This window comes from Capra hircus, chromosome 16 (assembly GCF_001704415.2).
Source record: "Capra hircus breed San Clemente chromosome 16, ASM170441v1, whole genome shotgun sequence".
Classification (NCBI taxonomy): Eukaryota; Metazoa; Chordata; class Mammalia; order Artiodactyla; family Bovidae; genus Capra; species Capra hircus.
The window spans coordinates 42,270,482-42,286,447 of NC_030823.1; the positions used below are offsets into that span (position 1 = coordinate 42,270,482).

At 57.2% G+C, this 15,966-nt stretch overlaps 2 protein-coding genes across 8 annotated transcripts in view; one reads left to right on the forward strand and one right to left on the reverse strand.

Moving 5' to 3' along the window:
• Positions 1-5,849, forward strand: part of CLSTN1 (calsyntenin 1) — a 76,137-nt gene extending 70,288 nt beyond the window's left edge. For all 4 annotated transcript variants that reach the window (XM_018060380.1, XM_018060382.1, XM_018060381.1 and 1 more), the window contains 7 exons: positions 400-548; positions 1,022-1,248; positions 1,785-1,955; positions 2,273-2,418; positions 3,427-3,562; positions 3,841-4,025; positions 4,313-5,849. In XM_018060380.1, the coding sequence (XP_017915869.1) occupies positions 400-548; positions 1,022-1,248; positions 1,785-1,955; positions 2,273-2,418; positions 3,427-3,562; positions 3,841-4,025; positions 4,313-4,507 (1,209 nt within the window). In that variant the 3' untranslated portion in view covers positions 4,508-5,849. The remainder of the gene's footprint in view (positions 1-399; positions 549-1,021; positions 1,249-1,784; positions 1,956-2,272; positions 2,419-3,426; positions 3,563-3,840; positions 4,026-4,312) is intronic.
• The window catches only part of PIK3CD (phosphatidylinositol-4,5-bisphosphate 3-kinase catalytic subunit delta), a 61,745-nt gene continuing 51,327 nt past the window's right edge, over positions 5,549-15,966 (reverse strand). For 2 of the 4 annotated variants that reach the window (XM_018060377.1, XM_018060376.1), the window contains exons 7-23: positions 15,451-15,540; positions 14,263-14,484; positions 13,519-13,615; positions 13,296-13,426; positions 12,761-12,811; positions 12,499-12,666; positions 12,231-12,352; positions 11,889-12,032; positions 11,619-11,718; positions 11,270-11,448; positions 11,059-11,171; positions 10,774-10,852; positions 9,852-10,019; positions 8,971-9,094; positions 8,677-8,822; positions 8,336-8,468; positions 7,534-7,671 (exon numbers count right to left, since the gene is read on the reverse strand). In XM_018060377.1, coding sequence (XP_017915866.1) covers positions 7,534-7,671; positions 8,336-8,468; positions 8,677-8,822; positions 8,971-9,094; positions 9,852-10,019; positions 10,774-10,852; positions 11,059-11,171; positions 11,270-11,448; positions 11,619-11,718; positions 11,889-12,032; positions 12,231-12,352; positions 12,499-12,666; positions 12,761-12,811; positions 13,296-13,426; positions 13,519-13,615; positions 14,263-14,484; positions 15,451-15,540 — 2,205 coding nt within the window. Of the gene's footprint in view, positions 7,672-8,335; positions 8,469-8,676; positions 8,823-8,970; positions 9,095-9,851; positions 10,020-10,773; positions 10,853-11,058; positions 11,172-11,269; positions 11,449-11,618; positions 11,719-11,888; positions 12,033-12,230; positions 12,353-12,498; positions 12,667-12,760; positions 12,812-13,295; positions 13,427-13,518; positions 13,616-14,262; positions 14,485-15,450; positions 15,541-15,966 lie in introns of all 4 variants that reach the window. The other 2 variants (XM_018060378.1, XM_018060379.1) reach the window with 2 other exon arrangements.

The window sequence follows — 15,966 nt, forward strand, 5'->3', positions numbered from 1 at the left end:
GTTTATTTCTCTAGCAACCAGTCCCCCCCCGAGAAACTATCTAGGGCTCCACCAAGAGTCACCTCGTTAAGGTAAACTCTGGGGTTGAAAGGGGCTTAATCAGGAATAACAAAAGGTGTTCCTATCCCTCAAGAAATTCCAAGGGTTTTAGGAGGTCTGTGCCAGAAACCAGGGACAAAGACCAAACATTTTTTTTCTTATATCACAGATCTGTTTGCGCCTTTGATACTTACTGTCATGTCATAGGGTCATGGTCATTTGAATCCTATAAGCTTTTCTTCTCCTAAGTCACCAGTTCATATCAATCCCAAGCTAATTCTCTTTGTCAGCGCGTTCATGGTTTCACCTCCTTGCGGACAGAACCTTACTTCTCTCCTGTCTGTTTTGGTGCCATTACAGATCCAGGCCAACCCTAGTCAGTCGATGTTGACCTTGGAGGGAGAGGACGTGGGGGAGCTTGATAAGGCCATGCAACACATTTCCTACCTTAATTCACGACAGTTCCCCACCCCAGGGATCCGAAGACTCAAAATCACCAGCATAGTCAAGTAGGTGCTGATTTGTTAGCAGTAAATCTTGTCTTTCTTTGCCCAGTGATCCTTGAGATGAAAACGTGTGCATTTAAGTTTTTTAGGACAAACCAGCCTCCCTTCTGTAAGCTTATGGTCACTCATTACCAGAAAGTTTGAGTGATGTTTGGAAGTACATTCTGGGAGTAGCCAGCGTCTTGTCCCCCAGGTGGTTGTGGAATCCTGCCTGCGCCACCTCCAAGCACCCTCGTGTGGCCTGAGTTGTGTGTGTGTGTGTGTGTGTGTGTGTGTGTGTGTGTGTGTGTGTGTTACGCTCAGTCATGTCCAACTCTTTTCAACCCCGTGGACTGTGGCCTGCCAGGCTCGTCTGTCCATTGGATTCTCCAGGCAAGAATACTGGAGTGACCCTATGACATTTCCTCCTCTGGGAGTATAACCTGAGAAGCCATCTTTTCAAGCCCTGACCCTCCCCTCCCCTCCCTTGTTGACAGGTGTTTTAACGAGGCCGCCTGCATCTCCATCCCCCCGGTGGATGGCTACGTGATGGTTTTGCAGCCAGAAGAGCCCAAAATCAGTCTGAGCGGCATCCACCATTTTGCTCGAGCGGCTTCTGAATTTGAAAGCTCAGAGGGGGTTTTCCTCTTCCCTGAGCTTCGGATCATCAGCACCATCACGAGAGAAGTGGAGCCCGAAGGGGAAGGGGATGAGGACCCAACAGGTGATAGCCGAGAACAGTCATCCCTGCCTCAGTTCGAAACTGCAGCTGAAACCCCACTGTGGCTGCCAGGGAAAAATCCTGGCCCTTTTCTTCTGTGGTTTTGGAAACTTGAATGTTTCTGTGCTGTTTTGGATTTGCTTCTAGAATCTGATTGTGGGCTGGAGCTCCTTCCGATCTTTGGAAACCCACTTATGGGGGGTCATTTGATCTTTTTCCAGCTTGACATCAGAGTCTGGGATAGATCTTGGGGGTTGAGAGGATGGAGACCAGGGCAGGGGATACAGTTGGGGGATGCTCCTGCTGGCTGGCAGTCCCAGCAGGACAGACTGCCCCCCATTCTCAGGCCTTCTCACTATTCATTCAGTCCTCCTTAGATGCATGAAACACCCCCAATTCTTGAAAGTGACTGTCCTGTACCTCCATCCATGGTCCCTAAAAGGGCTCTGTGAGTTTGAGGATGAGCAGGCGGGCCGTCGCTGTGACCCCCGCTCCAGGCTCTGCGGCCTCTGCTATTTCCGGTTGGGCTATTTTTGCAGTTCAAGAGTCACTGGTGTCGGAGGAGATCGTGCACGACCTGGACACCTGTGAGGTCACAGTGGAGGGAGAAGAACTGAATGGAGAGCAGGAGAGCCTGGAGGTGGACGCGGCCCGCCTGCAGCAGAAGGGCATTGAAATGAGCAGCTCTGACATGGGCGTGGTCTTCACAGGTGGGAAGAGTGACAGCTGGGAGCTGTCCTCCCAGCTCAAAACCTGGAGGGAGCCCTAGAGGGGGCAGGAAGGGAGAATGTTGACTGGGCTGAGCGGTGGCTGCTGGCTTCCAGATGGGGAGGGGAGGGCAGCTCTGCCTGGTGCTGCATCCCCATAAAGGGTGGACGTCTAGGCACGTTATGGCACACGCCCTTCAGCAGGGGGAGATACCCCGCAGTTGGACAGCCAGGCGTGGCTGAGTGCCTTGGGAACCGCCTGCATTTGCCTGCGGCCTGTGTTCCTAACCTCCGCACTGCTGTCTCCTCCTCACTTGCAGGTGTTGACACCATGGCCAGCTACGAGGAGATCTTACATCTCCTGCGCTATCGGAACTGGCACACCAGGTCCTTGCTTGACCGCAGGTTCAAGCTTGTCTGCTCTGAGCTGAATGGTCGCTATGTCAGCAATGAGTTCCAGGTGGAGGTGAGAGCTGGCGTCTGCAGAGAAAGGCCAGTGGCGTGGTGACTGAGCATCCCACTTAAGACCCTGATGTTTGCAAATTCTATTTCCAGGGCATTTGTAGTGGTCACTGTTGGGGTTCATCGGGGGGTGGGTCACCTTTTCCATTCGGGGGTGGGGCTGCTCCAGGCTAGACCTGCACAGGTTTAGGGTGACAGGTTGTACATGGGGTGAGCTGGGATCCAGCACGGTGCCCCCTTCACAGGCTCCCTCAGCCTGAGACTTGGAGGGAGGTGGTCAGGATTGAGTGGCGGTTGATACCTTGGGCTGAGGAGCAAGGGTATGTCTTGAGATCTAACACTGCTTTCGAAGGAGCAGTGCCCAGGATCCAGAGGTTATCTGCAGAGGCCTGGCCCTGCTAGGAGTGAATGCTCTGCCCAGGGAAGGACTGCCTTGCGAGGAACATGGGCGTGGTGACTCTGGCCCAGGTGGCCAGGGGGCACGTGGCCACTCTGACATGTCTAGTGTCACTCAGAGCTTCTGTGCCCCAGAGGAGTGAACCAGAAGTTATTCTCAGCAGTTGAGCCCTTGCATTGTGACCCCACAGCCCCAGAATTAGACTCACAAGGCTGAAGAGTCCATGAGGGTATTCTCTGAGCCGAGGGTAGTGGATTTGAAAGAAAAGAAAGCCTGTGATTTGTCCTCTCTCATGTGGCTGTGATTTTGAGAAAAGAGGGACATGGTCTGTGCCCAGGCTTCTCAGACGACCCGAGGTAAAGGGCCACTGGTGGTGCTGTGCCTTCTCCAGTCTGTTGTGGATGAATTATTTTACTAGGCACAATAAAAATGAGTTATTACAAGAGGAGGCTTTTTCTTGGCTGTGTGACAACATCAGATCATTACAACACCTTCCTTGGCTGCTTCTGTCCTTTTCTCTGCCCACCAGCACCCATCCAGGGCCCACTTTGGTGGTGCTGGTCAAGTGCATGTCCATTCCCCAGACACATCCGGGCTGCCTTTCCATTTCTGCAGGTGAATGTCATCCACACGGCCAACCCCATGGAGCACGCCAGCCACATAGCCGCCCAGCCGCAGTTCGTCCATCCCGAGCACCGCTCCTTCATTGACCTCTCTGGTCACAACCTGGCCAATCCCCACCCATTTGCAGGTAGGACTGTGCTGCCCTGCCCCAACTCCTGCTGTGAGCTCAGCACCTGCTTCCCCCTGGCTCAGAACAGCCACTGGCCAGCCCAGCTTTTATTCCCCATCACACAAGGAAACTGGAGCACAGACAAGGCAGCAAGGGGCCAAACCCCTGCACTAAGCATTTTCTCAGAGATCTGTCTGTTCTCTGGGGGCTGATGGAGCCAGCAATAGGGAGGCCCAGGGCACACGGGCCCAGGACGGGTTCTGTCATCACAGCCGTCCTGTCTCCTCTCACCCCAGTCGTCCCCAGCACTGCCACCGTCGTCATTGTGGTGTGCGTCAGCTTCCTGGTTTTCATGATCATCCTGGGGGTGTTCCGGATCCGGGCTGCACACCAGAGGACCATGCGGGACCAGGACACCGGGAAAGAGAACGAGATGGACTGGGACGACTCTGCCCTGACCATCACCGTGAACCCCATGGAGGTAGGTGTGGGGCTCCTCATCCACCCCACCCCCACCCCCCACCCCCACCCCCGACGATTCTGTGCTTGTGTGGTCCTTACCACAACCCTGCAGTTAAAGTGAGGCCCATGGGGCCTGATACAGGGTCCTGGTCACGCTGTGGGTGGTGACCAGAGCTGTTTCCCTTTGTCTGTGGTGAGGCTTCTTCCAGCCTAGTCTGGCCCCTCTGGCTGGGTCGTGGGATGTGACTCCCAGCAGTGGCTGGGGCTGGATTCAGCACCCGGTCAGTTGGGTCGTCCCTTTGTCAGACATACGAGGACCAGCATAGCAGTGAGGAGGAAGAGGAGGAGGAGGAAGAGGAGAGCGAGGATGGGGACGAGGAGGACGACATCACCAGTGCCGAGTCGGAGAGCAGTGAGGAGGACGAGGGGGAGCACGGGGACCCGCAGACTGCGAACCGGCAGCAGCAGCTGGAGTGGGACGACTCCACCCTCAGCTACTGAGCGCACCCCCCCCACCAGCCCCACCACCCCGTCTTCCTTCCTGCTTCCGGAGACTCTGCTGCCACCGCTGCCCACCCCCAGGGTCCATGATGTACAAAGTCATTCTGGCCAGTAGGTCTGCAGACCCTCCCCGCCAGTCTCTGCCCTGCTTGGTGTGTAGGCCCATAGGCTCCCTCCCCCGCCACCCCCCTTTCTCCCGCTCGCCGGGATCGCTCTTAAGTTATGTGAGGAGCTGATGCTCGTTCAACTCCAGAAAAGCTGCAGTGACTGGACTCCTTGACAAAGGGTTAAAATTGCTCACTCCCACCTGGTAATCCTTTCTTCTTTTTTTTAAAGTTTTTATTTTTCCACACTAGTGCATGTATAAAATGGCAGAATGGGGCTAATATGTAGATGATAAACTGACTTTTTAATATTTTGTAAATAAATTGGGATTCCTTGTGTCTTTTGTGCTAGTGTAACCCAGGGCTGGATGCAAAGTGAAGTGGGGACACTGAGCGTGGGAGGGACTGAGACCCCCCTGATCCCCACCTCCCACCCCCACCCAGGACAAGGAGACAGGCACAAAACTGTGCTGCCTGGCAGGAGGGGACCGGGCCAGGGACCCCTCTTCAGAGGCTAGAAAAGGTCAGGTCTTTTCTTTGGGATTCTACCCATTTCTGATTTGGCAGAGGGCTGAGGGGAGCTGGGGTTCCTGGCTGTGTGTACTCGCTTCTCCGAGGACCAGCAGCTCCTCCCGGAGGTGCAGCTTTGGGGTCTGTACCAAATAGATGTAGTTTTCCTTGCTGGTGAGAGTGTATGTTGACCGTCCAGATGGTGCAGACCCCTCTAACTGCTTGGTTTGGAGACAGCAACAGGCCTAGGGGAATCCATACTCAGAACCTTGCTGAAATGACGCCCAGTGGCCAGAGGGCAGCACTCCATTCCCAAGCAACTGCTGTGCCCCCTCCTCCCAGAGCCCGCCCCAGGGATACAACCCACGCCCAGTAGGTGGTGAAAGGAGAGAACAGCAGTCAGGAGCTAAAACCCTACAGCACTTGGTTTTTAATGTACATGTAAAATTTTAGATTTCTAAAACTGGGAGAAAATAATTTTGAACACTACGCTGTGATCATAACCGCTAGTCTCAAGGACACTGCCAGCTGTCCCGTGTCATGTGTGGCCACCCCTCCATGTACTGTCACTGTAGCTGCTCTGTTTAGACCGTGGGTAGACGCCAATGCGGAGACAGGACCATTCTCGCGCTGTCTGTAGCGGCCGCAGTATCACTTTTCAGATGTGTATATTGACAATAGGTCAGAAAGTGTATACATACAATAAAGTCTGGTTCTAACTCCAGCGGGAGAGCGGCTTTTCTTTGGTCTCATTTTCATATGAATCCTACATTCCCTTGGTTTCTTTCTGAGCCAAGAACATAACATACAAAGGCTTTTGTTTCTTTTAATCTGTTTTTACCTCTCACTTCAAGGTTTCAGACTACTGGTCTGAACCTTCATCAGTTACGTCGAACTCACCTTCCACATACAGAAACATCAAATGGTTTAAAAAAAAAAAAACATAGAAAATACTTTTCTCGCTGGGCACACAGGCCATGCATCCAAACCAAACATTGCTGTGTATACACAGTGTGCTGTCCATGCCAGGAAGAACAGACTCGTTTAAATAAATAGACAGATGTACAGTCAGCTTTTCCTATTCCCAGACAGGTGAGGTGGGTGTGATGAATTCAGCACTTAGTTGGGAACCAGGGTCTGGTCAGTGGAGCTTTGTGGGTGGCATGGATTTCTAGGGCCAATGCCGCTCAGCCACCTCTAATGAACAGAGAAACAGGCTAGTCCCCTGGGCTCTTCTGGAAGCTGTGTGCTTGGGCTATTGAGAGGACAGTTACCTCTGGCACTGCTGAGCTTTGCAGGGCCATTGAGAGGTAAGTGGTGTTGCCTTGTGGGTCCCCAGTAAGCTGCTGATTCCATTATGCCCACCCGTGGGCTGCTGGAAACCCAGATTCTCAGCCCTGTCTCCAGAGTTAGCTCCAAAAGGCCGACAGAGGCCCAGGGACCTGCATTCCTGGAGCTCCTCAGATGTACCCAAGGCTGAGCCTGAACCGTTTTCTGGCTAAGTACTGTCTGAGGAAAAGATGCCCCCACACCCCGACTCATGCCTCTGCTACCTAGGTCCACGGAGCAGAGTCTCAAAAGTGAGTGTTTCGGAGAGGAGGTAGGTCTTTCACTACCTAAAACCTGCTTTGGGGGAGAGAGGTTACATACAATTGCACCAGCTTGCCTCTTGATCCATGACCAGGGTGAGCTCAGTCAAGCTCTTGTCTTTCTAATGTGGCTTGAGAACCAGTGTGCGCTCTACTGACGGGGGCTAGGGCCATCCCCCCACCTTCACCCCGAGCTACAGAGGTCAGTAAGTAGTTGGGCTACTTTTTTTTCTTACCCGCAAACAAAATCGCTTTACAGCAGAGATGAGAATTCCCGTATCCAGAAGTACCCTCCCTGAATCTAGAGGGCACCCAGGCTGCCTCTGGGAACTGCCCAGAACTCAGTCAGTGGAAAGCACGCAGGTGGAGGTGGTGAGCAGGCATGGGCGCCCTGTCTGGACTGCCAGGCGTGGACACGTATGCAGCGCAGTGGGAGCCTGGGGAGGAGACAGCCCTCACGCGGGAGAGAGGAGTCTTGGCTGGCTCCAGATCCACCAGCTGGAAGACTTGAGGTTACAGACCCTCGGCGAGATGCAGCCTGAGGTGTGTGGCTCACAGTGTCTTCCCATCAAAGCCCAGGGCTCTGATGGGCACGCGGAGGACAGCGCCCCGCCCCTGCTCTAGGGTGCATTTCTATGTATGGCTGTTCAGTTCCTGAAACATTTCAAGTCATAAATAAATAACCAGTGTAAACAAAAGGCAGTCGTGTAGGTTCTTTCCCAAGGATGCAGTCCAGCCTTTCGGCCCTGGAGGGTAGCTGAGGGTGCTCGCCTCCCAAGACCGACAGTTTGCTTGTCTCCAGGCGCAGGGCTGGGAGGGGCTATTATTGCCTGTTATCTTTGGACACGTTGTGGGCCAGCCAGTTCACTTTGGTTTTCCAGCTTTCCCGGAGGGCTTCATTAAACTTCACTCGGAAGTGCTTCAGAGCCTCCTCCTCCGTTTTCCCCAATGCCAGAGAATCCTGGGGCAAAATCAAAGGAATGAGTGTCCCCTTGATGGGCTGGGCCCTGCTCAACAGGGATCCCTGCCCCCCTGCACCTCTGCCCTCTCTGGGCAGGTAACACTCCCTCCTCACAGAGGAGTCAGGAGAGCACCCCACAACATCTCTCCGGGGAAGAGCTTCTTCCTTCTGACCCCAAACCAAGGAAGCCCCCCAACCCATCCTCAAAATAAGATGTCAGCTTGTGCCAGGAGGTCTTGGCCCGAAATCCCCATGTGGACAGGACCTGGCCTTCTCCCCTGGAAGCTGGCCGGAGGAGGAAGCAGGGGAGCCGCTGCATCCCGGGAACTGGGCACCAAAGAGAACACCAGACAGGGGCTGTGGCCCCACCGCCCTGCACTCCCCACCCCAGAGTCTCACAGACTGAAAAGACACAGGAAGGAAAAATATCTTTTAACTACAGAGGGAACCCTCCTGTGCAAGTGGAAATACCCTCAGCCTGTGGAGGACGGGCGGGTGGGCCAAAGGAGGTACCAGCAGAACACGGGCTAATGCTGGCTGCTTCCTGCCAGATCCAGGTCCCAGGCTAATGGGCCCTGTGTGTCCATCACACCTGGGGGTTGGGGGCCTCAGGAAGTTGGGCTCCCTGGTCTTCTGCCCAGTGGGGCCCTGCCCTGGCCTTTACCTTGAGATACTGGATGTCTTTGGAGCAGCTGAGCTCAGGCAGGCCTGCCGCCCGCATCAGGGCAAAGAGGTGGAGGAAAAGGAGCCCATGGCGCCGCAGGATGGTGTAGGCCGTCTCACAATAGCCCCGGAACCTGCGGGGAGAGGCCGGGGAGGGGGTTTTGGGTCCTCCTGGCCACTTCCACCCAAGCCAGCCAGCCGGCCAGCCTACTCTTGCCCCGGAAAGAGCCATGTACACAAAGCCCCAGCTTCCTCTAACCCACCCCCAGCACTGTCCCTTCCAGGGATGAGCTGACTCCGCCTGGGGCCCCCAGCACCACGAGGGGTCTGAGGCACTCCCACCTTTCAAACTTCTCACTATTATTCGTCTTCCCCTGCTGGATCACGTGGACAAAGTCATAGGTGAGGATGAACGGGACCCGCTCACGGTTGATTCCAAACTTGGTCTTGAAATTCCCCAGAAAATGGCCGAAATCAATGTGGAACAGCTGAGGGGAGGGGAGAGCAAAAACCGAAAAGGAGTCAGAAAGGAGGGTGCCTGGCCCAAAGGAGCTGGGAGGGCTTGGAGGGGGTTCTGCCGGTAGCTCTGTGCAGAGCAGAAAGGCCAGGGCCTGGGGCCAGCCAACAGGCACCCACCTGCCCGTTCTCTCGGATCATGATGTTGTCGCTGTGGCGATCGCCGATGCCCAGCACATAGGTGGCCACACAGTAGCCAGCACAGGAGAGGGTGAACTCCTCAATGGCTCGGTCCAGGGCCTCCCTGGGGTTGGGGAAGGAAACCATGGCCACGCCACTTTGCAGCTTCTTCTACTAAGTCCTTGTCCCCTCCCCTCTACTCTGGCCTTGTGACTTGCTTGCACAAATGGAACATGGAGGAAGTGATGCTGGGCTCATTCTGGAGCTGGGTCCTTAAGGCACTTTATGGCTCCTGAACCTTCTTCACTGCCACAGAGTGAAGCTAAGGCAAGAGAGGCCCCAGATGCGCCACCCTCCAGGCAAATCAAGCTACCTGATGAGATTAGCTACTTGAGTGATTCCAGCAGAAGAACCACTCAGCTGAGCCAGCTCAAGTTGCAGATTTGTGATTTATGCTCCTGAAGTTTGGAGGCGGGGGAATGCTTCCCAGGTGGTGCTAGAGGTAAAGAAACTGCCTGCCAATGCAGGAGACATAAGATCCCTGGGTCGGGAAGATCCCTGGAGAAGAGTATGGCAACCCACTCCAGTATTCTCGCCTGGAGAATCCCATGGACAGAGGAGCCTGGTGCAGATATGACTGAAGTGACTTAGCAGCAGCAGCAGCAGCAAAGTTCAGAGTGGTTGTTACATGGCAGTAACTAACCTATACCTATGGGAACAGAGGTACAGAGGTACCTGCACCACCTCTCAACAGTGTCTATGGGATGGTCCTCGGCTGAGCAAGAAGCCCCAGAGACTGTCATAAGCCCTTCTTGCCTTTGATTCCCAAACTCCACCCCTTGGGAAGGAGAGGGTGTCTGTCCCGAGGGCCCAAAACCTACCCCGGGTTCTTGGACTTGAGCCAGTTGAGCAGAGCATCCTTATTGAAGGCGGCCGTGGCCGCCATGTTGCTCTTGTTCAGCTGGATGTTGGCAATGGTGTCCGAGTGAAGCACCACCTCAATAAGGCCTGTGCGGTCCCCAGTGGAGAGGCAGCCGTAGGGGGTCATCCTAGCCGGGTGGGAGGAGGGGCAGGCAGACATAGTGGTCAAGGGCTGTCCCAAGGGCTGTTTGGCCCTGAGGAGCTTAACCCACAAAAGCTAAAGGAGATGCTACTCAAGTTGCTGCAAAAGGGGAGGTGCTGGGGAGGAGCCCTTGATTCCCAGGGCTCCAGGGAAAGTTCCTTAGAGAGGTCATACCAGAACCCAAGATGCAGAGAGGAAAAGTCAGCACCTTGGCTAAGCCCATGTTTGTTCAAAAAGAAAAATCCCCGTGACTGGATGGAGAAGATGGAGCAGAAAGCCAGGGATGCTGGGGGGCAAAGGAAACCATAGAGGGAGACAGGTGCCACTGGCCAGGGCTGGCATTCTCTATCCTCATCCTGTGGCCCTATTGCCTCCCTGACCCTGAGTTTTAAACTGGTCCCTCTGGGTGGCTCAGTGGTCAAGAATCCGCCTGTCAATGCAGGAGACAGGGGTTCTATCCCTGGGTCGGGAAGATCCCTTAAAGGGTGAAATGGCAGCCCATTCCAGTATTCTTGCCTGGAAATCCCATGGACAGAGGAGCCTGGTGGGCTATAGTCCACGGGGTCACAAAAGAGTTGAACATGACTTAGTGACTAAACAAAAACAACAAAATTCTTCTTAGACCAGCCAGTCTTATTTCAGGTTGAGGCAGTCATGTCAGCTTTGACAGGGGACCCCTGCAACAGGATACAGTCCTAGGCCTGGCACGGGCGCACGTGGATGACTGGAAGGCCTCTCACCTCAGGTCCAAGCCCTCCTGCTTCCACAGAATGTCCATGAGCTGGATCATCTGCAGGGTCAGCATGTCCTGGCGGAGGTCTGCACAGTCACCCCGGGGAGGAACAGCATGAGTTTCCGGTGGGTTCACCAATCCCAGCCATGCCCAGGCCCCCGAGTCCCGGGACTCTGTCTTCCTCAGCTCACCTTCCAGGAGTCCTCCACCCCCAGCAGGGTCCCCCTCCCCACCCAGGGCAGTATGGCAGGGTGTGTGGAAGCCATGGCCTCCCTGGGGCCCGCCTGCTCACCGTCCCCATTCTTAAAGATGATGCCCACGGTGCCATCGCTGCCTGCCTCCTCGTTGCTGTACATGACCCACAGGGGTTTCATCTTGGAGTCCATGAAGGTGCACTGCTCCACGCTAAGGGGCAGAGAGCAGTCAGCAGCAGGCCCTCCCCAAGGCCTGGGGTTGGCGTGGGGTTGGGGGAGGGGAGGCCCTGGCCGGAGCCTGGGACTTACCAGACTTCAGCCAGCAGGGTGCTGGGGTCGAGTGGGGACTGCAAGTGGGAGAGGGCCTCCAGGTAGGTCTCCTGGCGCATGCACAGGTGCATCATCTCCTTGGCGTGGGGTTTGGGGGTCTTCTGGGAGCACACTTTGACGAAGTCATTGAGGGCCTTCAGTTTGCTCAGTGCTTCCCCCTGGCGGGGAGGATGGGAGGGTGTCCTGGGTGGACTGTGAGGAGAAGGCTCCGAGCCCCTGCGGGGCCCACGGGGTTCTACAGCGATGGAGCATGGAGCTACTCTGCCTGGAAGCGGAGCTCAGGCGGGGTCATGGAGTGCAGGCTGGGTTGTGGGATGCCACACCTCACCTGCTTCATCAGCACCTTCATGTGGTGGGTGCTGCCCCGGCAATAGGCTTCCATGATGAGGCCGAATCGCAGAGCCACCGACGGCACGTGCATCTCGGAGCTGGGGGGAGGAAGCAGGGGCTGAGCCTCGCCTGGAGGGGCCACACAACCCCTCCCAGCCCTATAGGACCCGGCTGCCAAGGACACCCCGGCCGGCCAGCTGGTGGGAAACGGGAGGCCAGCAGGCAAGAGGCCCCTCCTCCCCGTGGCCTTGCAGGTGAGTCCAGCTACCGGAGGTGCCAGAAGAGGAAGTGGCCGATCCTGCGATTGGCCAGGGCCCGGTCCAGCAGGAATTTGGTCAGCTCGCAGTCGAGGTAGGACTCGTACTTGAGCACCTGCACCAGCTGCAGCAGGTACTGGAAAAGCTCGTCGTCCCTGCAGAGAAGGGAGGCCGGCTGGGGCCTGGAGCTCCGCGTCTTGGGAGAGGGTCTGCGGCTGGCGAGGGGGCGGGGCTGGGGTGGGAGGCCGGCCTCACCTGAGCAGACCCCTAGGGCAAGTCTCCACCCGGTGCCTAGGCCCAGGGCGGTGGGGGCCAAGCTGCCCTCTGAGGATGAGGAAGCCCGCGGGACTCACGTTAGTTTCCGCAGGGACTTGATGGCGAAGGAGCCCACGTGGCGGTCGGGGAAGCTGAAGTCTAGCAACTCCAGGGCGCTCAGAACGGGCAGTTCAGGCCAGGAGCAGAGCAGGTAGAGCATCTGGAGAAGGATGCGAGCGGTCAGGGCGGGAGCGAGGGCTGCGTCTGGCTCTAGGCCCCGCCCCTCCCCGGCCCCGCCCCTCCCCGCCAACCCCGCCCTTCCTGGGCTCCGCCTCCTCCCATCCCGGCCCCGCCCCCACCGCCCACCTGGGCCACGTCCTCGTGTTTGTTCCACTTAGTGACCAGCAGCAGCCGGGCTAGAGCCTCGGGAAAGTGCTCCTGGATCTCGTGTCGCATCTTCCACACCAGGTCCTTCTCGTGCTCGTACAGTTCCCCAGAACCCCGCCGCTCCAGGATCTCCCGCAGCTGCAGCTGCTGAGAGGCACAGGCGGGGCGGGGTTGGGGTGGGGGGCCAGTGGTGAGGGCTGCAGCCAGGTCCACACCCAACCGCCCACGGCCCCCAGCTCACCTCCTCCTCCGTGAAGCGTCCATGCTCTCCAAGCCGCCCCAGCTCCAGGATCTGCAAGTGACCCTGATATCAGCAGTGCCCCTGGGGCCTGGGAGAGCCTGGGGGGCCCCTGGAAGTCCGGTGTGAACACCTTGGCACTGCTGACTTCGTGGTGAGTGACCCTCAGTGGTGGGGATCGTCCTGCCCACTACAGGGCGTTTAGCAACATCCCTGGCCTCCACCCATGACATGCCAGGAGCATCTCCCAAGCTAGGTTTAACAACCAAAATTGTCTCTGGACATTGCCGGAAGTCCCCTAAGACGCCAAGTGGCCCCAGTTGAGAACCACCACTCTAGGGCACGTGAGGACTCCAGACAGTCAAGGAAGCCCTCAAATGTGTGTGGGGACCCAGCCCCCAGCCCTGGGCAATTCACAGGGTGCAGGGACCATGACCTGGGCGCCCCAGAGGCAGGGTGGGAACAGCTCATCTTTAGCCTTGAGGTTTCTGGGCAGGGTGGGCCCTGGACCCCAAATGGCGAGGACCCCCTCACTGACCTTGTCCAGGGAAGGGTAGTATACAGGGTGAGGGGCCACCTCGGGGAGAAAGATGACCAAGGCGGCTGCACTCTCAGTGTTGGGGTTACTCCGCACGGTCCCACAGGGGTTCAGTAGCTCCCCTTTCTCGTCTGGACACAGGGACAGACGGAGTTGCAAGGGGAATGCCGCCACATCTGGACACACCCCACACTCCCACCTCTCCCTCCTGGCCTGGGCCCACCTGGGACAGAGGGCCACATGTAGAGACAGCGCTCGCCCGTCTTGAGCTGGTCCTTGTAGTCAAACAGCATGAGGTTGGCCCAGGCAATGGGGCAGTCCTGGGAAAGAAGCCGGGTGGGTCAGGGCCAGCCGCCCCAAAGGCCTCTGTTTGCTCAACTGCAGGATGGTTCCAGTCAGGCCACGCTGCCCTGCCCTCACCCAGACTCCCTATGAGGCAGCCTGCAGGGTCAGCCACGTTGGTTTCCTACTGCTCCCGGATACATCCCACCCTTGGCTTCTTGAGAAAGCCTCACACAGAACATAGCAGCCCCAGAGAGCTGCCCCTGGTCAACCAGTGAGTCAATGCAGTTCGGTGGCCAGTCACAGCCTGGTCCTGGGGACTCAGTGCTCGACCACCACTCCATGCCCAGCTGGCTGCTGACTCAGGCTCCCTGCTCCCTGGGAGGACACTGCATTTTTCCTTCCACCCCAGGGAGAGGCCTCCGGGTTCCCTCAAGGATCAAAGACCCAGGTCTAGATATCCTGAGCACCCCTGCTCATAAGCCCAGGATTCCAGCACCATCACACAGCAGGGGGTGGCCAGTGGGGTGATGGGGAGGAGGCCGGGGTCTGCAGGCCCACCCAGACCCCATTCCCAGGATGCGTGCGTGCCAGCTGGGATGCTGGGGAGGGATGGGCAGCAGCCCCAGGGGGCTGCAGGACAGGACCAGACCAGCAGGGAGTGACTCCCACAAGCTCCACCCACCGCCTTCTTGGACTTCTTCTTGGTGGAGCGGGCCTTCTTGGCCTTCTCGATCACGGCGTAAAGCGCGAAGCAGAGCCGGGCCATGCGGGGCAGGTCACAGATGTTGATGTCAAACTCCAGCCGCTGCTTCCACACGGGCTCCGAACATACGCTCACCTCTGAGCTGGACACCGTCTTGCATAGTGTCTCATTGCCATGGAAGAGCCCGGCCTGCACCACCAGCTGGGGAAGGTGCACGCAGGTGACTGGTGGCAGAGGCCAGGCCCCTTCTCCCCCTGCATGCTCCCTTCCTCCCAAGGCTCAAATATCTTCCTGAAACGTCTTCATTTCAAGTGGGCCTCAACCTCCCCCACCAGGTGCTTGAAGGCTGCCCTGGTTGTCTGAGGGGGGATGAGTGATGGGGAGCGGAGGGTGATGTGAGCGCCTCCCCACTAACTGTGGGACCCTGGGGCAGGTTGCTGCTCTGCTTTGGGCCTCAGTTTCCCTATCGGGGCTCAGGAATTCCAGGGGCCCCTCTTGGTCAAGCACCCAAGAATTGCATGAGTCCCTCTAGACAGGGGAGGATTTAATGCCCCAACACCCTTCCTTGCGTCCTCCATCTGTGCTCTCACCCCCTCAGTCAGAAAGCTGCCTCCATGTACCCTTCCGTGATTCATCTACAGGAAAACAGACCTGCCCCGTGTGTGAAGTTACCCCAACCAGAAAGTGCTCCCCAAAGAGCCCTGGCTTCGTTGGGCCTGGGTTTCCCATTCTGCAAATGGGATGAGAAAACCTGCATCTCACAGGCCATCTTGAGGCCAGAGGAGGCGGGCGTGTGAATGACTCAGAAGTGGGCCTGGCCCCCTGTATCACTGGAGCAGCTCTTCTTCTGTGTCCATCACCTCCCAGGCTCCACATCCCTGGGCTGGGCTGGGCCCTACCACCTCCACCAAAGTCAATACCCAGAACTCACTGGGCCTGGTTTCTGCGAATTGGCCTCTCTGGCTGGCCGGCCCACCCCCCTCCCCCTTTCCTGTTTTGAAGCCGCTCACAACCACCCCAGGCAGGGATGCTGGGTAATGTGGTCAGGTGGCTTTCGTGTGACCCCCCCTCCCTTCTTCCTCTGCCACCCCTTCAGGCCACAGCCACCGTGTTTTTGCAGAAAACACACACTGCCTGTGCCCTTCCCGGCCAGGAGCCCACCCCTACCTTCATCCGTTCGTCGGCATTCACTTTGCTGCCCTGGATCAGCTCGATGTAGAAAGGCTGCTCCAGGGACCAGAGGGACACGGAGGAGGGCTGGGCAGGGTTGGGGGAAGAAGTGGGGAGTTAAGGCAGAGGAATTCAGAGGAGGTTGATGAGGCCTGTGGCCACTGAGGGTGGGGTGAGGGTCTTGCAGATTTACAGCCAGGTTCGGTACCTGCCCACAGCGCCATCCTTTACCAGAAAACCTGCCGTAGGGACACCTCCTTGGCCCCAAGGCCCCTGAGCTCTGCAGGGCACATAGTCCTGCCTACAGGGCAGGAAGCAGGAGGAGCAGGAAGAGAGGGCAGCTGCAGAGCCAGGCCTGGAGGCTGCCCTGGGACATCCAGACAGGCCCCCAACCCAGATCGAAGGCCCAATTCTAAATCCTGAGCAATCAAAAGGCATGAAACTGGGCAGGAGACTGCTGGCCCATGGAGTTGCCCAATAGGCTTCAGGGTTGGACCACAGGTGGGAGGAAGG